Source organism: Pelobates fuscus, chromosome 5, assembly GCF_036172605.1.
Source record: "Pelobates fuscus isolate aPelFus1 chromosome 5, aPelFus1.pri, whole genome shotgun sequence".
NCBI classification, from domain to species: domain Eukaryota; kingdom Metazoa; phylum Chordata; class Amphibia; order Anura; family Pelobatidae; genus Pelobates; species Pelobates fuscus.
In genome coordinates, this window is record NC_086321.1 from 304244057 (window position 1) to 304268498 (window position 24442).

At 39.3% G+C, this 24442-nt stretch overlaps 2 protein-coding genes across 3 annotated transcripts in view; both read left to right on the forward strand.

The window, feature by feature from the left end:
* SHC2 (SHC adaptor protein 2) overlaps positions 1 to 16100 on the forward strand; it is an 89800-nt gene extending 73700 nt beyond the window's left edge. Inside the window, exons 9-13 of the mRNA XM_063455498.1 lie at positions 154 to 220; positions 301 to 465; positions 12172 to 12467; positions 14675 to 14809; positions 15366 to 16100. Of these exons, the coding sequence (XP_063311568.1) occupies positions 154 to 220; positions 301 to 465; positions 12172 to 12467; positions 14675 to 14809 (663 nt within the window). The 3' untranslated portion in view covers positions 15366 to 16100. The remainder of the gene's footprint in view (positions 1 to 153; positions 221 to 300; positions 466 to 12171; positions 12468 to 14674; positions 14810 to 15365) is intronic.
* Positions 16101 to 22162: 6062 nt separating this feature from the next.
* Positions 22163 to 24442, forward strand: part of C2CD4C (C2 calcium dependent domain containing 4C) — a 122930-nt gene continuing 120650 nt past the window's right edge. For both annotated transcript variants that reach the window (XM_063457341.1, XM_063457343.1), the window contains exon 1: positions 22163 to 22430. The gene's annotated coding sequence lies outside the window, so the exon portion shown is untranslated. The remainder of the gene's footprint in view (positions 22431 to 24442) is intronic.

Here is a 24442-nt window from a genome sequence, read left to right on the forward strand (position 1 = left end):
GTTTCTGTTCATGCAGCCCCAGCCACACCTCCCTTGGCTGTGACTCACACAGTCCCCATGAAAAAAAGGCTTAATTTGTAAACCAATTCTTCAGCACAGTGTGTTTATTATGCTAGTGTGTTGGAATCATTGTCTTTCATATTTAATTTCTAGGTGTGTTCTCCAGCTAGAAAACCCCCAGTATCACATTCAGGATCTCAGTGGGAGCTGGAAGAGCAAGGTAAGCTCAACACAAGGTGTGCAAGTCTATGTCTTTTGTTGTTCTCTTCCTGTCTCACTCTCAGCATGCTTATCTTGTAGGACAAGCAAGTGAGGAATTTCCATTGACCAATGGCAAATCCAATGGAGCAAGAGATTATGAGGAACATATGTATGTGAACACCCAGAACATAGATGGCTGGAGTTCAGACAAGGAAGCCTACATGATCCCTGAAGACAGTCCTAAGAAGGATCTATTTGACATGAGTAAGTAAACAAGGGATACAAGGTGACACTTAGGTGGCACTCATACCTCACAAACTACCTAATGGTTAGTGCTTCATTAGAATTAATAATTCAGTGCTCTCCCACACCAAATTCTCACCATATTGTGATTATAAAAGAGCAGTGCTTGGTGAGTACTCTCAACAAAGAAATTATGTGAAAGGCAGAATCTACTCAAGCCATGTCACCCTATATATGTGGTAGGCTGTTTTGTTTGTTCTTCCGTGTAGATCACAAATGGTTTGGTTGATATATTTATCACAGAACCCATTATATGTTATTAAAGACCATTGCTATTTGGGGTGTTCACTCAACTATTGAAAGTACATTTATAGAGAATTTTTGCTGAAAACTATTTTTAATTTTGGCAATTCTGCTATGTTGGCTTAAAATGTTAAATTCAATTTGAATTCGCACTTAGTGAATAACCTTTGGAATCCAAAAAGTACTCTTGTTCTTAAGTGTTTTTGGTTAAAATTAGGTTCCATTTCTACATCTTCAAATGCATTAAAGCTCACCAAGGCCAAGACTACTCGAGCAGTTCCCATTACTATAATTATTATTATTATTTTATTATTTATATAGCGCCAGCAAATTCCGTAGCACTATACAATAGGTGGGCTAACAGCCACGTAATTGTAACCAGACAAATGGATGCACAGGAACAGAGGGGTTGAGGGCCCTGTTCAATAAGCTTACATGCTAGAGGGAGTGGGGTATAGTGACACAACGGGTATAAGTAGGGGTAATGAAATAGGTTGCTAGAAAAGTAATCACTGAGAACTTAGTAGGTTATTTTTGACATTTGCAGGAGAGGAGTTTGTTTTTTTTTTAAAGATTTTTTGAAGGAGTGGAGACTGGGTGAAACAGAGAAGGGAAGGGAGTTCCACAGAAAAGGTGCAGCCCTGTAGAAGTCTTGGAGGTGAGCATCAGATGTGGGAGTACGGACAGAGGATAGGCATAGTTCTTTCGGAAGAGCACAGGGGCCTCGACAGGATATATTTTCATATTAGGGAGGATAGGTAAGTTGGAGCAGCATTATGTAGGGACTTGTAAGCAAGCACCAGAATCTTAAATTGAGCCCTATATCTAACTGGAAGCCAATGTAGGGACTGAGAGAGGGGGGAGGCGTGGGAGATGCGGGCGGACAGGAAAATGAGCATTGTTGCCGCATTCATTATAGATTGCAGTGCGGTGCAATTTGGGAACATGTAAGACCACTGAAAAGGGGATAGCAGTAATTAAGGCAAAGAAGAACAACAGCATGGACCAGCACCTTAGCCGTGTCTGGTGTTAAATAAGGGTGGAGGCGAGCTATGTTTTTGAGATGGAAGTGGCAGGATTTGGCGATCGACTGGACATGAAGGGTGAATAAGAGGTCGGAGTCAAAGAGAACACCTAGGCAGCGAGTCTGCGAGGTAGAGGTGATGGTGGCGCCGTTGACTTGGAGACAGACAGACACAGGAGAAGCAACACTTGAGGGAGGAAAGACCAGAATTTCTGTTTTGGACAGGGTTAGTTTAAGGAAGTGAGCAGCCACCCAGTTGGAAATCGCAGAGAGACAGTCAGAGACACGAGTCAAGATGGGTGGAGAGAGATCAGAAAAGGACAGGTAAATTTGTGTGTCATCTGCATATAAATGATAATGGAAGCCAAAGGAGCTGATGAGTTTACCAAGGGAGGAAGTATAGATAGAGAACAGTATAGGACCAAGGACAGAACCTTGGGGTACACCAACAGAGAGGGGTTGGAGAGAAAAGGTAGAGACAGAGAAAGATACACTGAAAAAGCACTGAGAGAGGTAGGAGAAGCACCAGGAGAGAGCAGTATACCGTAGACCGAGATTACGGAGAATGAGAAGAAGCTGTTGATGATCAATAGTGTCAAAGGCAGCAGAAAGATCAAGGAGAATTAGGATAGAGTAATGTCAATCTCGCATACACAACTTTCTCAACGATCTGGGAGGTAAACGGCAGTAGCGAGATAGGGCGGTAGGTGGATGGGGAGTTGGGGTCAAGGTTGGGCTTTTTCAGCATCGGCATTATGGTTGCATGGGTGAAGGGTGAAAGATATGTGCCAGAGGAAAGGGAGAGATTAAAAATTTTAGTGAGAGAAAGAGCAAGAGAGGGAGACAAAGTGTGGATGAGACATGCGGGAATAGGATCAAGGGAACAGGTGGTGAAGCAGGAGGACCAGAGTAGAGCAGTAAGCTCTTCCATTGTGGTAAGTGCGAATAAGCATAGAACAGCAGAGGGAGTGGGGTTGGGTGATATATTGAAAGGGGAGGGAGAGATGTTAGAGATCTCTTCCCCCATTGTAGGTCTTCTCAGTGAAGTGAGTTGCAAAGTTTGAGGCACACAGGGTGGTAGGAGGAGGGGAAGCAACAGGGCGGAGGAGAGCATTAAACATGTGAAAACGTCATTTGGGTTCACGGGACAGTGTGGTTATGAGGGTATTTAGTCATTTACTTTTGCAGTGGAAAGTGCCAGAGTGTAGGAGCGCAGAATACATTTATAGTGGAGGAAGTCAGGTGCAGAGTGAGACTTTCTCCAACAGTGTTCACCAGTTCTTGAACATTTTTTGAGATATTGGGTCTGCTTGGTGGACCAGGGTTGTAATTGGGAACGCTTGCTGCGTTTAAATGTAAGAGGTGCCATGATGTCTACTTGAGAGGAGAGAGTGGAGTTGTAGAGTGAGGTTGCAGAGTTAGGGCAAGTGAGATTTGAGATGGGTAAAAGGAGAGTTTGGTGGAGAAATGCTGGAAATCAAGGCAGTGGAGGTTTCTGCGAGATTGGAGAGTTGAGGGTGGTGAAATTTGGGCATGGGGTATGCTGATGTAAAGGGTCAGCAGATAGTGGTCAGATAAAGGAAATGGAACAGTGGAGAGATTGGAGGTGGTGCAGAGATTGGTGAAGATGAGGTTGAGTATTTCCTGCTGTATGAGTAGTTCTCATCTTGGTATTAACAAATGCTTGGCGATAAATGAGATCTACCAGATATGACTGTATATTTTAGCACTTTAGGAATGCTTGATTTTCAATTCCACTATATTTTTTCTTCTCCTAAGAATATTTTCAGCATGTTATTGAATTACATAGTATACATTAGCAAGCATGTAATTAAATCAAAGCATGAAACAGTTACCCTGAATCCTTATTGAGCAGACACCTGGAGAGGAAGCTCATTCCTTATACACAAAGAAAATTATAGTAGGCTATAAAGACAACATGCTATGATGGTAATCTCTATAAATATAGTAAGAGAACTTTAATAGGTACATTACAGAAGGATATCAAAAAGATAAGAAAAAGCACAACATTAGTCCCACAAAAAAAATTACATCTCTTAATGTGTTTCGGATGTTTCACAGTCGCTGTCTGGGGACTTTGCATGATTTGCAAAGACCCCCGATGGTGACATCGCCACTGTTGGTACAGTGGCTTGAGGGGGCAGGCATAGTTAAGTCCAACTTACCTGAACCTGTCCGTCTTCTGGCCAGTCCTCTTGCATGCGCAATGATACACTAGAGATCTATGGAGGATCCCGTGAGACTGCAGGATTCTCCAGAGATAGAGATATTATCCATGCAGCCGTCACTGCTGTGGGATTGACACTTCTTGATGGTGGTAGCTCCGCCCAGTGTCAAGAGGGGTCAGGCATAGGAAAAATCCTGATTACTTTGTCTCAGTATATCTTTGTCCCAGCATATCGTTGACTGGGTTAGAATCCAACACAGTCAATATTGTATTTCATAAAGATTCTGTATTTATAAAATACTCATTTTGGGGTGGGGGGAGAGTGCCGTTTTAAGCATAAGCATCATTTATAAGAATAATTCCTATGATTAAGGACTGATATCGCATAAACATGTTAAGTTGTGTGGGATTTTTCTCTTTCATGTGTCTGTTTGTGATTTTATTCTATTTTTGAAATCCTTCTGTAAATTGACAATTAAAGTTCTCTTACTATCTTTATGGTGTTTACCATAATTGCATAATTGCATAGCCTACTATATTTCTTCTATATGAGAGTAATATTGACTCTTTAATGCAGGGTTTGACACAAAGCAGTGTTCAAGTCATTGGAGTTCAATCCTCATCACTCTCAGGCAGCTCAAAAAAAGTGGATGTTCCATTAATTTAGGAACATCGGTCTCTTAAATTGATGAAGAATCATGTGCATTTTAGGTTATCAGAAAATGCATATTTAGTCAAATCCTGTGCTGAGATTAAGACTTCGAATGAATTCTGGTGAATGAATAGAAATGTATTAATTTTTAAATCTATTAATTCTCCACACATCACTACATACATAAAACATCTGAACTTCATTATATATGTGCATTTTGCAGTGTAGGAAGTTGGTTAACAGGAAAATTGATATAAAAAATGATTTTGAGAGATACCTATTCACAGTTGAGAATGGTCATTGACTTGAATCCTTCCTCAAGCTAACTCAATTATACAAGAAATGAGAAATACACATATGCTATGTGTGTTTCTGTAGCACAGCTCATTTATATTACAAACCTACAGCAATTCCTCCTGCTGCCTATTAACTAGCAATATCAAAAACAAATATTCTTATTATGCACCATGCCCTGTTTACTGTGTGGAATATGTTTGTGCAGTAGAAGAGAAACTAACTAAAGCACTACACAAATCCCTGCTGTTTCAAGAAGGGAAACTAAAACATATCATAAATATGACATATTTTATACAGTACATACATGTATTTTGTGGGGAATTTACACATATTTTATATGTATAGGGAGGGAGCATGTCAAATGCAGAAAATCAATGATCTGTATTTATACATATATATATATATATATATATTGGGAGATAAGGAAGAAATTTGAAGATTTGATGCATAACAGTATTTTAACATTTTTCTTGCATTTTTTTCTTTGCAAAATACAGAAAAAAGGAAGGAAACTGCATTTTAAAGAATCACATGCATAGGATCCTTTTCTCCATGTGATTACAAATTCACAGTCCTCCCCATATGTATATTTATATATTTTAAATGTATTGCACCTCTGAGAAGGCATCTTTTCCATATTGCAGGTATGTGTAATACAATGTAATTTAGAGGGAGGAGACTGTGTCGTAGTTAATACTTTCACCATTAAGGTAATCTTTACACATAAAGAGTAGCTACACTTACGGGGCTTAACTGGTATTAAGCCCAGAAACAATAACTTGAGGGAGAGTTTACCCTGCAAAACATTTGATCAAGCCTCCAACTGCTTCCCTTATAGGAGATGTAGTCCACAACATATGGAGAGCCAAAGGTTGCCTACCCATATGGTAGACAATTTCGGGAAATTCCACATATAACTCTCCAGCAGAGATTCAGATACATTTTCTATTCATTGCATATATCACTGTCCTTTCATGTACTTTGCAGAATGAGATTTAGTCATTAAAGCATCACTCGATAGGAATGATTACTAACATGTAGAAGAATTAATTTCTCTGCCGGACGTCATTAGTCACTGATTTAATGATTGCAAGTGTGCTGAAAATGTGAGCGCACCCCCTACTTTCAAACATCAAATGAAGTTTCAATGGGTCATATTATTTCTACAATTGGGGGAAGGAGTGAATGGACCATTTCACTGTTAGCATTATATTACCATTTCAGAGTCTGATAAAGATTGCCATAGCAGTTTTAAATACATTTATTTAATCAATATATGATTTAGCTGTATTTACTGTATGTGGGCTTTATGCTCAATTGCAGATATTTTTTTTACATTATGCTGCCACTTTTTGTAAGCTGTACTACTAGGAATGTCATCAAGGTCCTTATTAACATCTAAAAGCAGGATATTTGACAATTTTTATTTGTCTGTTTTGTCACACCTACTGTATGTGAGATAAATTGCTTATTTGCTTTTATAATAAAATTCAAGACCCTGTTGGAATATTGCAAGCAAAACTACATTGTATACTGTCTTTTATTATCCAAATATTTTTATAATTACAACTACCATTTTGCTATAGGGTAATATGTTACATATGTATCCCTTGCTTCAAGTAAATGTTATACTAATATTTGTACAATCAACAAGTGCTTAGTAGTGAAGAGGTTAGCAGTGGATAAGGTCACCAATGGAAAAAAAAAGAGTGTATATATATATATATTTGTGGTCACGGCATAAAGCCATAGTATTAGTAACATAAGACAAACATAGAATGGAAAAGTCAGTTGTGGTGTGTCTGAACTAACGAGGAAGTAGGCCTGAAATAAAAGAGGGCCTACCTTATAAATTGCTTATAAAAGGAGGTGTGGTGGGTGGGACAACTCGACAGACCTAACAGGTAATGAGGGAAGGGCTGGTGCTCCTTAAGAAGGGGAACCAAGCCCCTCCCACAACTTCAGGCCACGCCTTCCATTTGTGGTCACGGCATAAAGCCGTAGTATTAGTAACATAAGACAAACATAGAATGGAAAAGTCAGTTGTGGTGTGCCGGAACTGACGAGGAAGTAGGCCTGAAATAAAAGAGGGCAAAAAGATATAAACCCGTTTATTCATCCTACAAAACCCAACATAGCATATTACATATTTATAGTCTTGAATGCTAGGCGTACTTCTTGTATTTTAATGATGTGAGCTGGGATATTCTTTTTAGAAGCGGTAGTGGCGGCTCCTATTCTAAATGAATGACCAGAGTAGTTGGCCGGGTTCAACCCTAACCGGACCAACAACATCCTAACATACACCATGAACTTACTCGTAGTGAGCTTATTACCGTGTAAGGACAGGAGTGGTTGTGTAGGAGCCATAGTGCAGTAGGCAAGAAAATTGTTGAAAACTTCCACCGGACACCATTTATTACTTGTGGGGTAATAGGTGATAGTGACCGTCTGTCCTTTGGCGCTAGTTTTGGTGTGGTGTAGGGATAACAGATAGTGATTTTGTACCTTCACCAGATTCGACCTAGCGATGAAGTTGGGTGAGTTATAGTTAGTAGTGGTGAACTCTTTGGGCCGAAGAAAACCGTAAAAGGCTAAATAGATGGCTCTTTTAATTATACGATTAGTATGTGCTTCGAAAGGTGAGGTGTCTAGTAGATTTGACAGTGACTGAAACAATAGATCGTGGATGGGTAGTCTGGATGGTGAAGGTATAGGAGTGGAGTCTTTAATACCTTTAAGTATGGCTTTGACTTGGTAGGATGACAGAAAGCGTTGTTTGTTAGGCCAAGTGGTGAGGATGTAATGTTGAATACCCGTGACATACAACTTAATGGTATTGAATGATAGTGTTAGATGAAGGTGGCAAAAAGAAATGAACGCAACAATAGTTTCCATGGCAAACTGGTCAGTGATATTAAAGTCCAGCAAGAATTTATTGAAAACGTGAAAAGCCCTGCCACACGCCTTCCTGGTGTTATCAGAAAGACCGAGTTGCAAGAGTTGTCTCCCATGATAGAGCAGTTCTTTTAGTCCCAAACCATCTCCTGCCACTGCGGTACCGGAGTTGGTATCAGGGTAGCCGTTGGTAGTGCTGCCCGGAACTCCTGAAACCGAGACCGTGATAAGTGGTCAGCCGCAATATTGAGAACCCCTGGCACATGAATGCAAGTTAAAAGAAAACTGTGTTTTGCAGCTAACCACGTGAGAGTCCTCATAAACCACATGATGGCCAGGGAAGAGGAACGTCCTTTGTTTATAATATGGCACGTTGCCATGTTGTCCGAGAAGCAACGCACCGTATTCCTAGATCAGCAAGCTCCCCACCTAACTGCTGCTGCTACAATTGGATAGAGCTTAAACAAGGCTGACGTGTCCTTGAACTTGGGGATCTCAGTAATTTCCCCCGGCCATTTACCCCACATCCACTCATTGCCACAAATAGCGGCAAAACCTGAAGTGGCAGCGGCGTCCGTCCAGACTGATGGAGTGACCGATCTAGCTGGTGTACTGGGGATGCCTTCAGGTACTTGTGACATGCTACAAAATAAAAATAATATGTTACCTGGGGTCCTACCCAACTGGCTGGTGTAACTAATGCCAAGCACTTAGTAACGTGACAGGTGAGGCCCTACTAGTTGCCAAGCGGCTTTGAGAGGCACTATCTATGATTTGGCTTGTGTGGGGTACGTGGCCATTGGCATTATGGCTGGGTGATGGCCTCTCAGTGACTTGTAATAGCATAAGACAGAATGGACGTGACAAGTGAGGCCCTCTCTATGCAACCAAACGAGGCGGCTAGCTATGAATTGGCCCGAGGGAATGCCGTACCTCCAAAATGAGGATGGATGTTGGCCTCGCGGAACCACTAACGTAGGGCGTAGAAGGCCAGAAAAACATACCTAGAGGCTCCTATTGTGTATGCCAGTATATCTGTACTAATACCCGAAAGGGTAGGTAGGGAGGGAGAAATAATCGAGAAAAACATGACGTACCTGATGAGCAAGTTGCAAAATAGTATAATAAGGTGATACAGGCGATCTGTAGTAACCTACAAGAGTAATTTGCGTTTGTAAGGGTAATAAATATGTACCCCTTAATCCCCTGCTATTCTGATACCTACCAGTAATAACGTCAATAGTAGGGGACTGGAACCAAATACTCAAAAGAGCAAGGATGCCTATACCTAGTAATACAGAAAACACATATAAGGACCCAAGTCTTGCGTGACCAATAAGGTATAATTAATCGTGATTACTGACCTATGTCAAGTGAAAAAGTTGGTAGATTAGCAGCCCATCATGGAATTGCTGTTGAATACTGAAAACATAAGAGGTCCATAATCATCAAAATGCTAAGCATTATATGTGTCCTGTATATATTTAATGATACTAACATGGTGTATGTGTTAATTATAACAAAAAGTATACCGTAGGCCGAGTATTATTAGAAAACAATGCTCCTTATGGCAGAATTTCCAGACATATATCCTACCAAAACCAATATGTGTCAGAATTTCTGCTACCAAAAAGCTCTGTAACATGTAATTGTCCCAGCCGTGTATGTCATAACATATGTCTAAAAATATGCTGTGATAATACCTAAATCAAAAATGCATTTAATGCCACATGTCATAACCTATATGACCACCAGGGGTCGTGGAACCATAATTTAAGAGCAATCAGTAATAATAACCAGCCACCAGAGGTCGCCCTAGTGCCTATAAAAAGTTTTTAACATCTGATTAAAAAGAGTTTCGGCAAACGGCAAACATAAGATGACCAGAAATGTAACGCATTTCCCGCACTAATAAACATTAAAACATAGATAAGTACTGTATAATAGCCGTAACTGAATGCCGGTATTCGTGTAATTATGTACTGAACTGGTACCGTACGTGTAATCGTCGTATAGTGATGACGTAAACCGGCCGCGCTGAAAATTGCGACGGCCGTGTAACTTATGATTTTGCCGCACGAACAAACCCCGCGACCGCCCAGTCTAAAGGTAAAAGCAAGCCGAACCCGGAGGGAACAGGACCCTGGAAGCCGACCACGGAGACACAGGTAAGCAGAATGGCGTCAGGAAACGACCGGAAGTGACGATCTCTCTCCAACAACTCGCCAGACCTAACAGGTAATGAGGGAAGGGCTGGTGCTCCTTAAGAAGGGGAACCAGGCCCCTCCCACAACTTCAGGCCACGCCTTCCATATATATATATATATATATATATATATGTATATATATATATATATATATATATATAATAACCACCTTAGAACCATATGAGACAGGAACAGAGCCTGCAAGGTTTTTAAAAAGTTGGGGTTGCACAGCAAGGCAATGCAGCAGCAGTTCAAATACCTACCTCCTTCTCCTCTAGTTTGACAACTAAAAGGATGAGAAAAAGTGTAGAGTAGGTTAGCGCTAATAATATACAAAGGAGGCAGCAACCTTACAGAGGGTCACCCTCTAACCCTCTGGGATAAGGATGTACAGGAAAAAAGGTGAGAAAAGGCTGCGCCAAGAGATACAATAAAATAAGTCCCAATAAAAATATAAAAAGGATATATATAAATATATATAAAAGTCAATATAAAAAGGAGGATAAATGTCTATGTTGCGCTGGTGTTCTCTCTTCTTATGATGCTTTGGATCCTCCCGTGATATGTAAAATATAAAAGGGAAAAGGACCAATGGTGCAGATTGTGGGGTACGTGGAAAATGAAGAATAAAGATGTAATAAACTCACATTTGTATGAGCTATAACCAGCTCAGGTGGAATGGGCGTTCTGCAGTATAATCCCTGCTAGTAGGATATCAGGAAATTCTGATCCACTGGTGCTGTCCAATTCTCAGGAGAAGGGAGAAAAATATATAACAGATAGTGCTCTCTGAAGATAAGATGTGGTATATACAAAACAAAATAAATATACTCACAGTATACAGTGCAGATGACACTGCACTTGAGATATGGCGTGGGTGGTATAATCCCCACCTTAGGATATATAAAATGCCAGGAAAGGATAATATAAAATTGGAGTGATAAAAATATATATAATAAAAATATGAATGGCACAGAGATAAAGCCAAACGTAATTTATTATTAAAAGTATACAATAAAATCCATTTATTGTTTGTGAGAAAAGAGTTTGTGAGAAAAGCATATTTAAAAATAGGTCTTTCTTCCTCCTGTCAATTCTTTGGCATAGTGTCCATAATTCACTGACAAGGTATAGCAGAAAAGACCTTCCACGGGTGTTACGTCTGCTCCACACACATAGCAACCACTGCGCATGCACCGTGGTTGCTATGGAAATTCCCCAGCTGATGTTGCTAGCCCTGGCTAGGGAGAACAGGAACAGAGTGACATTACATCACTCCATTCAGATGAAAGCATGGAAGCCACAGAATCACAGAAGAGTCCAGCCAGAGCATGTGTGTGTATATGAGGTGGGTGTTACAAGAAAAGTAACATCCACGAAGCTCGGGACATGGAAGCGATGGAATGAGGAAAAGGTTAGTATTTCTTGAAAGTTTACATCTCAGAGATACATGAACGATTCAATTTATTTGGGGGTGATTTAGTCTAACTTTAATAAGTAAGTGAAACACAAAAATATACAAACAAAGTGAGGTCTGTCCAAGGATACTGAGGGTAGTGGTGGTCTCTGTAGCTGCAGTTTGGAGCATGTTAAAAAAACTGAAAGTTGAACCATTCTAGAAGTGTGAATCATCTCCTACATTGTATGTATTTTATGTTTAACTTTAATAAGTGCTCACAATTCACTTTAACCCCTTAAGGGCCAAACTTCTGGAATAAAAGGGAATCATGCGTCCTTAAGGGGTTAAGGAAGTCAGAATATATAAAATAGAAAAAATATTTTTGCTTACACATGGCAAGTAATATGCTATAATGTATAGTTTACATTTCAACTATATAGTACATAATTTAAAAAATGTAATTGCTTTGGTTAGGGAACCATCATGTTGACTTTCCCTACAATGAAAGCTTATCCATGCACAACTGGGAGAGAGGAACTTATTATTGATCTCCCATCTCAATATGTCAGCCTGAGAGTCCATGCACACTTGCTAGGGCAGAATTTCTACTTACCAGCACTGTATTTGCGCTAGTGGCTGAGTAGAAATTTTGAACCCGTGAATGTATCGATATTATAGTATTTCAGAAAGGATTTAATTTTAAACAAGTGTCTTTTTACTTCTAGCAATTAGTGAGTTCATATTGTTTCATCTCTTCAGGACCTTTTGAAGATGCCCTGAAGCTCCATGAGTCTGGTCTTTCAAGCTCTCCAAGGATGGAAGATCAGTGGCCCAGTCCCCCAACCAGGAGGGCTCCAGTGGCTCCAACAGAGGAGCAGCTTCGAGGGGAGCCTTGGTACCAGGGGAAGATGAGCAGAAGAGAAGCTGAAAGATTACTACAGAGGGATGGGGATTTCCTAGTAAGAGACAGTATAACCAATCCTGGGCAATATGTCCTAACTGGCATGCACAAAGGGCAACCCAAGCATCTACTACTTGTGGACCCAGAAGGAGTGGTAAGTCTCCCATTGTATCACTTACATTAGCAGATTGAATTACCTCTATATAGTTTGTTTATATATAGAAAACAAAAAATGAGAATATGCTATGGGAAATAGCTTTAGTTTTCTTTTCTCCAGAGCAGCATGGCTGAACTGTGGCCAATAAATAGGGTTGGGCATTTTAAAGCACAGTAACCCTTTTTAAGGCTTTGGGTCAGTAAGTGTCTGTGGATGTCCAGATATAATGAAGTGTAAATGATGGTTTGAATTTAACAAACAAATACCTGTAGATATTTATATTTAACGTCATGCACTCACCTCTATAAATCACCTTAAAAGAACACAACACTGCCTAATTAGCCCCCACCCCCTAAAAATAATAAATACATTTTAAGTAGATATATCCCCAATTAAAACATCCATTTACTTATGCATTTCTTAATTGGGGGCATATCTAAAAACAGCTTGCGAATGCTGTAGATCTTTTGTCTACCACCTTTGAAAACCCTCACCTTCTTATTCAGCCCAGTCTTTCTGTGGCTATCCAATCGCAAACTTCCCAATGCAAGAAGAAAAGTCTTTCTAAGGCAGATGCTCTGGGCAATTGCTGCCTTGTGAGTTTAGCTTCACTGAACTAAACAAGCAAGGAAGTAACAGGACATGTTGGCTGCTTGAAAGCTAAAGTGCTTAAGGGGTCTGCAGTGTCCCTTTAAATATCCAATGTAAAAACCAGCACTGTCTGTCCAATTCCCCTATGTGTCTGCCCAAATCCCCACTTCATTTTTATTCTGCCAATGTCACTCCAACTTGTGTCTGTCTCGCCCTTTCTCAAGTTTTGTCTGCCCCTATCCTCCTAGTTTCTGTCTTACTCTACCGTTTCTCTACTATGTCCCCATATTATCTCCACTCTTTGACTCATTGAACAAATAATAGGCCATAAATTCCCTTGTCTCCACAGATTTTATTTTAAAAAAATGACTTTAAATGACTACATAAAAATGTTCTCATCATTATAGAGATACTGTTATCTTATTTTGTTAAAAATACATGATAAGCATCACTATAGTGGCAGGTGCAATTATTTATCCAGTGCTATATTGATGTGGGGTGCAACATTGCAATAGATTTAGAGTTAGTTATTTTCAGGGGGGATCAGGGTCAGGACGTGTTTGGTCTTACTTACAAGAATCATTTGCTTTACAATTCACAGCATATTGAAAGCAGTTACCACCTAACCCTCAGTTCCTCTTAACCCTAAGTACTTTCTAGCCATAATATGCCTACATATCAGGCATGTGCTTGCCGTTCTGTTTATATCCTTAAGAGTGGTTTTATACTTGTTTAATAACTACACTTGTTTATTGATTATTCTGAGTTCAGTATGCTGACCCTGCCTTTTTCTGGTTATCGTAAGTCCACCTGATGCCCACACTACCCATTTGGCCACATAAATGTTTATTATGATTTCTGGTTCCTTGTCGATGGCTTATTTCTGCTCATGCACTTTTTTTTTAACAGCAGTCACCTTCTAGGGTGTGTTTATATTTTATATTAATCCTGGCCAACTTTAAGGACAAATAATATGCTGTCTATGCCTCTTTCTTTATTTCTCCATTTCAGGATTCTACCTAGTATGTGCTAGTTGCAGTCCTGACACCATTCTTCACAAGGGGGGTTAAACTGTTGAGATTCTTCCATTGTTTTGGCACCAATTACATCACCATCTGAACAAAACCCAAGACAGACAAAAAGTAACAATATAGAAATAATTCGCCATACCGTACCTTTAGATTATCATTGATGTTATACATTTGTAAAATGCCACACACATATTGCAGAAAATATTATTAAATAAGGTATTTACCTCGTTTTAGTATAGAGGTGTATCTATCTATCTAACCTTATGCAAATAATTACAAATCCAATTACATACAACATAAAACCAATTTAAACATAATTCTGGCTTTGAACTTTAAGCGTGCATTTCCAGTGGATAATTTTAATTGCTGTAAAAGAGATTAAAGAGCATTTGTGCTCATATATAAAGACCACAGTAAAGGTTACATTTGAAATTCTCTGAAATTCTCTTGGTACATTGCAATCAGCAACATGGAGGGTTGACTCTACAGTAATGGAAACCATACATACTGTATATGTATATTTATTTTGTAATATGTAATTTGCAGCCTAGGGATGGAATTGATCTATCTTGTTTCTTTCAGGTAAGGACAAAGGATGTGCTGTTTGAAAGCATTAGTCACCTGATCGCCTATCATCTACACAATCAGCAGCCAATCGTAGCAGCTGAAAGTGAGCTGCATCTGAGACAGGTGGTACCAAGGAGAATTACATCATAGGTGAGAGAAAAGGGTGGAGAAAATAAAGATGCGCAGGAGTTTGGAAACTTAGAAACAGTGATACAAGAGGTCATTTCCTCTCATAAACCAGATATTAGGAGAAAACAGGGCCTTCTAGATAAGAAACAGAAATCATGTTACAGGTGTTTAAACTTAAACAAAAAAAGATTGTTGGGGGGCGGGGGATTGTAAAGACACCATTCCAGAAGTAAAGCAATCAGTAGATACATCCAATGATTAAGGTAATTGCTCCAATTTTAACATATTTCTTAGGAACACCCAGTTTTGACAAAGGCATACCAGTGATATGAAGACAGTGACAAAACAAGGGAGCTGGAAGCCTCCAAGACTAAAAATAAGCCATTGGTAGACCAAATGACAAAGGAAATAGAAGGCAGGGTTTATTCACTAAACCTCTAAATTGTAGTAAATTGAACTTCAAATGACAAAAACTGATTGTGAACAGACAAGAATATAGGGGAAGCTGAATAATAATTAAAATTTTCAATTTGTACACCTATACACATATGTATATTCTTTCTCTTCCTTGTCATAGAGTCACATTTTAGGAATACTACCTGGATCAAGAGAGGAAAAGAGCAGAGCTGATCCACTATCTGCACCCTTACTGGCCCAAGGGGACCTCTTTTCTCTGTTGTCTAAAATCTCTGTGTCAGACTGAATTCAGGCCCCTCTATTATAGTTTCGTTGCTGTATTGTTTCACCACAAGAGGGTGCTGTTGAACACAGAGAGATAGCCTGACATCCTAGGGAACCGGCTGGTCGTATACTGGAGTTAACCCTTTGCCTGCTTCTGGAAAACCAAATACATTCTTCGCTGAGAAATAGACTGGTAATGCATAGCAGGTCCCTCTGGCTCTGGCTGCAATAGGTTTAACCTCCTAACTGAAGTATACATACAATATTTGTAACAACGAGATAATTTTGTCTTACCCAATCTGTCATTTTCCTACCTGCTATAAACCCTTGGACTCAACTTGATCCTCAGACTTATTTGATATGCAGGGTTAGCCTTATGTATGTCAGATTGTCAAGCATGGCTGAGTTTGCAGGAAAAAAATAAGCGTGGATAAGAAATAGTTTTGTTGAAATCTCATTCACACACAGATTATAGTGTACCAATTGTGTACACACACATTTACACACACAGACAGGTAGACACAACCAGACACATGTGCCTATTAAACCATGTAAAATATAGCCATGATGTATGCATTTTATTGGGCATACCTTAATGTTCAGGGCTTCTGGCAGCCCGAGTATACAGAATTTATATAAACAGAACTATTAATTTACAATGTAAGTGGTACATTGGGATTACTGAAGGAAGTCCAGGAGCATAAGGAAGTGAGTGCATGTTAAAAAATGCTATGTTGTTTTTTTTTTTTTTTTTTACAAACCAAAAAACCACAAGACTTTTTTAATTTTTGCTGATAATGTTTCTAAATCAACAACAAGCTGTGCATTACGTAATATTAAATTGACAGTCTAATTCAGGGCACAACTGTAAGAATGAGCCCCGGTATTAAACTTTTTAATTTCTTCCTTCCTCCATGCCTCTTTTCTTCCTTCCTTTTTCTTCCATTTTTTTCTGTGTAAGTGTGGAGATAACATTTGTGATTTGCATATACTAAGAGCAAGAATGAATAGAATGTAAAGCGTACAGAAAAAAATTATCACCAAAAATGAATCCTGCTCTCGAACACATTGGGTTGTGGTACATTGAAAAGAGGCTTATGAATATCATTAGCAATTGCCTAGATGGAATCTGCATAATGAGACATCTAAGGCTCATTGTGAAATATTAATATAGTCCCCAAAGGCATGGTTTGTACTGCCATTACATCTATTCTTTTAAAGCGAAAATATATTGTCTAAACTATTATAGATTTAGATTTATGGTCAGGTTGTTAGTCAAGAGGATGAACTGCACGTCACATTTATGTTATAATATTCTGGAAATAAATATTCCAATAATTGACATCAGTCACCAGTGCTGAACGGGGATTATAATCTAGGTGGGGCTTTTTTAAATCTATTTCCTTTGCTTGAAGGAATATTCCATGCACCATGAACACTATAAGTCGCCACAGTGGTTATGGTTCCATTGTTTTAGAATGGTTTGATTTCTTACCTTGGGTCCATGCAGCAAGTTCAAATAATACAAGGATAAATAAACAAAAAAATGGATACAGCTGTATACTTAAAACATAAAATGCACACTGCGGTTCCTGTTTGGAGAAAGACGACGTGAAAGATACAGGGGAGTCATATTGAAGTGCCTGCACATTCTACATGTTTGTGAGTGTAATTCATTCATGAATACATCTATATGTTATCATACAGTGTTACGCTATGTATTGTTAAGGGGACACTATAGGCACCCAGACCGCTTCAGCTTATTGGTCTGGGTGCAATGTCCCTATTGGACTTGACAATGTTTACATTGCAGCACTAGAGGCGCTTCTGGAATGTTACTGGACTTTTGGCTACTAACTGACGTTGGACGTCCTCACATTCTGCATGAGGACATCCAGCGTCAGCTATTTTCCCATAGAAAAGCATTGATTTAATGATCTCCTATAGAGGGATGGCTTAATGCGTGCACGGCACTCACCACGCATGCACTTTAGCACCCCCCTCATCAAGTGATCAGGTAAGTAAATAATTAGTTTTTTAACCCATTATTCACTGCGGCGGGGTGGGGCGTAAAGGAGGGGGGAGGCAGAGGGAGCTATAGTGTGAGGAGTACAGCTTTGTATTCCTGACACTATAGTATCCCTTTAATTTTATGTTTTAGGAATACAGCTGTATCCCTTTTGATGTTTATTTATCCATATCTGATGGATGATCTATCGGTCAAAGATTTAAAAAGTTTAAATCTGCTGTAACTTAATTGTAACTTAATTAATAGGAGAATCAGTCTCATGTCTACTTAAAGTAGTTTCAGCTACAGTAGTTACTTCAAAAATCTCTTAAAAAACCTCTAGCATCTCCATTAATATTTTATCATGTTTGCATTTCTTAAATATTTGAACAATAGCTTGTTCATCCAAAGAGGAATCTGCTTGTCAAGAAAGATTTTTCTCCCCATATTTTTAGCACACTTGGAAATGGCTTCATAATGTTTCTTTTGTGCTTTATTTTTTTAACAAAATATAGGAAAAGAGATATGTGAATCTCAGTGGACGTCTGCCTGTTTTACCTTGTAGTACTGTTGTACTATACTATATTATCCAGAGAAGAGAACACAATTGCTTAGGATACCACAAGGCTTCTTAAACATGTAGAAGGGACAGGAAATTGCTAAGGACTGGTGTCTTATACATGTGGTTTTATTTGTTTTCTATCACCCTACTTTTTACTCCTACCCTTTGGGTCTTTCAGCCTCCTTGCCTTCATCCTCCTGGTCTCTTAAACCCTGTCTCAAAATCACTCCTGCAGTAGCCTCCTCCCTTATATCTCTCATTCTTGTTCCTCTGTGGATTTTAACCTCCTTCACACGTCTTTTAAACTTCCATTATGCCTTTCAGCCTCCCCTAATGCCTTTGTCAACATCTTTCTTTCAGTTTCCCTATGTCTGCTAGCTTTCTTTGTCTCTCATCCCCATGTCTTTCAGCCTCAACTGTGTATTTCAGCTACCTGACTACTATGTTTTTTTAGACTCTTGAGTCTTTGAGCCTTATCACCTTGTCTCGTGTTCTCTTCTCCCTGTCTATCAGAATAGCACCTGCATTCCAGCCTTCTTCCCCTGTGTTTCTTTCTTTACTGTGTCTTTTAATTAGCCTGTGTTTTTCAGCCTGCTCACCCAGTGTCTCTCAACCTTCCCTATGCCTCGTGACCTGTCCCTCCCTTTTGGTCTGTCAGTGGGTTTCACTTGGCTGCAGTAAACAGTGGTCAGTGGTCATTCACCCTCAGACCACTACGTTGAGTAACATTGTATCACTTAAAACCTTTATGTGCATTTATGCTGGCCTATACAGAGCTATTACAAACAAGGAAAGATAATCTCCCCTGGTAGAAATACAGCAAGATTTATTGTTCATTTAAAAAAAATAAGTATACAGTATTTGCAGTTATTTACATTTACGTGCACAATAGTGTTTGCACACATGATAATGGATTCTGTATACATAAAATATACTCTTTGTGTGTATTGTTTGCCTGTCAGGCTGCCCGACTAGCACTGTTCATTCTGTTTGCTTTTAATGCGAAGAATCTGGCAGAGCTGTGTTTTTTCATTATTGTCCAAGATACCGAAGGGTGGCTTATAATCTGATAACTACGGTAACTACTCCCTCACAAACTCAGATACAGGAATCCCCAGAGGGCACAACACAACCTTACATTGCACACAATCATACCGCCTTGCACAAAAAAATACTCACATTGTTAAGCTGCCTCAATATATTACATGTAACACTGATGATATGCAACACGGTCATCCGAAAATAGCTTTATTATTTTAGACAATGAGATAGATGTAACACAGCACAATCACAAAATGGTAAATTTACACAATACATTTTCAATGTTAACCAGCCATAAACTATGAACATACTATTTAATTACACATGGTGAAACAATAGCATATGCTGTGCTAAAAGGCAACCAGTAGGTAACAAATAGATTGTTGCAAACTAGTTTGGGACCGGCAGAGCATTATGGGAGCTGTAGTTCTACAACTATATGTATGTGTGTTGTTAAAGGGAGCATCATTTGAGTTGCAGTTCTAAAACAGATGACGTGCCAACTGTTGCCTGACCTTGCTATCAATTGTTCAGTACAAATATACTATCAAACTATTACGTTATTGCATAGTATGAATGCAATGTTATACAGCTGCACACTGTCGTAGTAGTCATAAACAATCTTTTCATAAAGTGCACAGGGTGAAACAACACACCTAGATTTTTTATGCTTATTGCTTTAGAATTCAGCATACTGTAGCAATGGTACAAAATGTCACCAGGCCAACATTAAAATATCACATAAAAGCATGTATTACCCACGCAGGGAATGTAAAAAATGTTTGATCTTACTAACCATATAGAACCAACCAATTGTTTTGTGAAAATAACACATTTATGATTGCCTTAAAATGACTAAAGTATATATTTAGCTATCACCCACCCTCTAAAACAAAACAATAGCTTAGTTGAATAATGTTAGGAGGAATTAATTATTCTAATATAACTATTGATATGTAAATCCAAGGAATGCCAGCATTCAGAAAAATATTATACTTCTGATGCTGGCCAGTTTTCTTACTGTGTAAAAATACAATCCTTAGAGGGACACTATAGTCACCAGAACAACGTCAGCTTAATGTAGTTGTTCTGATGTCTATAGCTAGTCCCTGCAGAGAAAAGGCAGTGTTTACATTACTGCCTAGGAGCACTTTTAGTGGCAGTCACTCAGACTGCCAGTAGAGGAGCTTCCTGGGTCAGTACTGCGCAGTACTAATGCATCTCCACGCTGTGCATGGAGCGCTGAACACTCCCCATAAAGATACATTGATTCAATGCATCTCTATGAGAAGATGCTGATTTACGTTTTTCCTGTGGTAAAGCATTGGATTGGCTGAGATTGTCAAACTTGATGGAGGTGGAGCATTGCACAGCCAGCCGCATGAGACAGGGGCTGTGCTGGTAAAAAGGTAAGTAAAATATATTTTTAACCATAGGCAATAGGGGGAACCTAAAATGTGTTTTTATAACTACAGTGTCAGGAATACACTTCTGTATTCCTGACACTATAGTGTTCCTTGAATGATTCTAATATACATTATGTTGTCAGTCCAGGTAAAATGCAAGCGAACACCATGATGTAAATTTTCTTACATTTGCTGCTGCAGCCAAAATGCTAACACTGTAAGTTTGGTGCCAGGAGAGCCCAGACTTCTTACCAGGGGTCCTCCTTGCACTGCTCCCCACCTCCACTACATCAGCCATAGAGCCTTCTGCTTAAGAACTTGCATTAGCTTCCCTGAGCTAAGCCCTGCAGGTTTAGAGTGTCAGCTGATTACTCTCAAACAATAAACTAAGCAAATGAGCTTCCAGCGCTCTGTCTGATGTAGTGGAGCCAGGGACCTGGTGGTCCTCAAGTAAGAACTCAAACAGTTCTAAAATGGCTTGACTACTAACAATGGGGGCACCAGGGCACTCCTGGCACCATAACTACTGTAGTGTGCTGCAGTGGGTATCATGCTCCACGTATTCATTTAACTCCTGCAACAAGTTTCACACAGATCTCTCCCCAAATCTTATCTTTAACTACATAAAATAAAATCTGCAGATCACACACACTGTATGAATTATGATTAATAATAATAACATTAGTAACAAGTATACACCTACCCTGTGAATAATTAAAAGTAGACTAACAGTTCCAATGCTAACCATCAATTACCATAACATGTTTCCCATTACCACTCTAAAATCCAGGAGAGGTGACTTTTATATACCTGGACCCCACCTTTGTGTGCTACCTGTCTACACTCACTACCTGATCAGCAGCTTTGGCTCTCCAACACTTTTTGAATATATCAGTTTGCCTTTTGCACAACTTACTTATCCAGACATGTAACTCTTACTAAGTGAACTTTTGACTCTATTAACCTATATCCCTAAACAAAGCTTTCAGCACCCTTAATGGTCAAGTGCCTCCTTAATTCAGTAATTAATGTAGGTAGGTAATAAGGAACCACCCCTCCAATAGCAGGTTTGGGAAATTAATAAAGATTAGAGATAAGGTTCAAAACAAAACACTGGCTGCTTAACCAATAAAGTTTATCACAGCTAATGGGATTTGGCTCTGTGACCGGTCACAGAATAACAGTTCAGGTCATGGATCTGATTTAAAGCGTGACCAAGAGAAATTGACACAGATTAGCAGTGTCATCTGTCAACACTCCCCTCATCCCTCCTGTCATTTAGCTGTACATTATAAGGTTTGGAAAGGTGAGACAGGGAGCCTGCGACAATAGATGGCAGTGGGCTGGGTGGGGGGAGTATTAGCTAGAGGCTTCTAACGCAGGAGCTAAGAATAGCAGTCTAACTCTAAAGTTCAATGGGCGGACATATGTCTCTCTATGTATACCTATGGAACGCAGAAGGGTTCCAAGCAGGATACAGCATCACCAAGTGGAACGTTGGACTTGCTATTCCCCAGGATATAAATATAAGCCAAGGTGAGTATGAATCCAGTGCCTCCCATAGCTGGGAGGTGTGTATTAGTAGCAATACGTGTGGTTGGCTGGAGAGACTGAGAGCTGTGTGTATATATAATACAGTACAGAGAGAGTCCCGGCCACTTCATAAGAGAGGAGAGGGGAGAACAACAAGGACCTCTCGCAGCATAAGGGGTATCCTCTGAATTGCAGCCAGTCCCAGCTCAGCATTACTGGGTGCAGAGAGGATCACGTCCATTTCCTCTGAAGACCACCTGAATGAACATCACCCTTAGGACTAGCTCCCATTGAACAGGACCCCTTGATAACCAGCAGGTGCACCCCGAACGCCAAGCCAGAACCCCAGAATCAACCCTCATCAGCGCTTGTAGGGCAGCCTGAACTCCCAGCGAGGACCCTGTGCTACAGGTAGGAGCCCCCCTTGTCCTATTTGCAGCACCATGGACAGCATCAGTGTGAGCAAGAGGGTACCGCCCCCACCCATCGATGGTCCTAAACGCCAGACATCAGACCTCAGGGCATCAGAACACTAGTTAATTGTGTTACAGCTAAGGACCTTGACAGTACTTTTTTCCTTTACAAACAACCTGTTGAAATCCTATAAAGACTGCTAAAACATAACCTTAAACAAGTGCCTTTTCCTGCTATTTTGATTCAGCCAATTTTAAGATGTCGATGAGATGTAGAGATCTAGATATGTGTGCAAAAGGTCACTTTAGTTTAAAATGTTATTTCATTATACTAAAATCTGTTATTTTTTATTATCAGTTGTAGGTTTAACACACTAAGTGCTGTATCTAAAGTAGATGCACGGGTTACAGTGACATAACCCAAGCAGAAAGATTTACTGCAGTGAATATAATTGCAGCAGACTTTCAGTCACCTCCTCTAATATTCAACCATCTGCCTATTGTTAGAGCACATTGTAACCCATTTCCGTTTACAGATAGGTGAGCCGGGATATTAAGAAATCTAGGTGTTCTCCCCCCCCCCCCCCTCCCCTCCAAAAAAAAAAAAAATATTCATGGATTAGTAATTAGATATATGGCTCAAATAAAGGTTAATCAACAAGGGCAATATTTGGGGAGATTCTGGTTCAAAGTGCTAATTATTCATTATTTATGTTGCACCATATATAGCACTTTGCCCTAAATAATAATAGATTTGCCTTAATAAATATTTTTCATTGTTTTTTTTTTTTTTTTTGCCAAGTGGTTTAGAGTCAACAGGTGCCATTTGCATACAATTATGATGAAGGAAGAAATGTTGTAATGTACTGGTCATGCTTCTAAATCAGGATATTAACAAAACAAATCAAGTAGCATTGATTTAGTGCAGATATAAAGAAAATTAATTGAGGCAAATTAAGTAGAACTGAAGCACAGTGTAATCAAGTCATCACTTGACCAGTTGTGGAAAAAGTGCTAAATTTGGAACAAACTGCAGTAATATTGTTTTTGGTTCCATGGCTATTGCTCTGAATGTAGCACTTTACCACATGATTGCCACAATACAGCCTCAAAAAAATCTGGATACACCGGAGGAAGAGAGCTTCCAACTGTTTATAAGTGTAAGACTTTTTATTAAACCATTTTTAGCAATTTAGTGATCCTTAGAAAAAAATGTTTTGATAGATCACCAGAAACCCCAAATCCTTTTTGCTTTTAATTTCCATCCCATGTCATATTAATCCAGAGTAGGACATGTCTGCCCCAGCTCAGCAAAATACGTACACATTTTCTCTATTTAGATCAATTAGACCCCTTTGACATTGTTTTATGCATAACATATTGCACACTTAAAATTGAACAGACAATGAAGTCACACCTTCATACATTAGATTTGTAAGTTATCTAATTGAATCATGTAAATCTTGAAACATTACATCCCATTCGCTAACAGCCCTGTACTCCACTTTGCCTTGCTTTCCTTTGCTTTGAGGTGTACAACCTCAGTTGTGGAAAAACCTCATATAAAATAAAGATACATTCTATAGTTTAAACTCAGCAGTTGCAAAAAGTCACCCTCTGTGATGCTTGGATTGATCATATGTGATTTCTAGGATGTGTCTAGCTATGTTAACATTTTTCTGTACTCTCAATTAGAAACATGTGAGAATTGTAGTCCATGAACAGCAGAACAACTGCTTATATTTATTCCCATATTTCTCCTTATTTCTTTTTATCTGACTTCTCCAGCCAATTTTGTTCTATCTTCATTGTCCAGTCTGTTGCACCAAGTTGCAATGATTACCACTATTAGCCATACGATTCCTCTGAGAACTCAATGTTACCCTCCCTCTGCACCTAAGAATTAGGCATATACTCCCTAAGGTCCAACCCAAATTATGCTCCATACTTATTGTATATGAGAGTTGTGCGCATTGCTAGTCATAATTTCCAACACATTCAATTTCATAC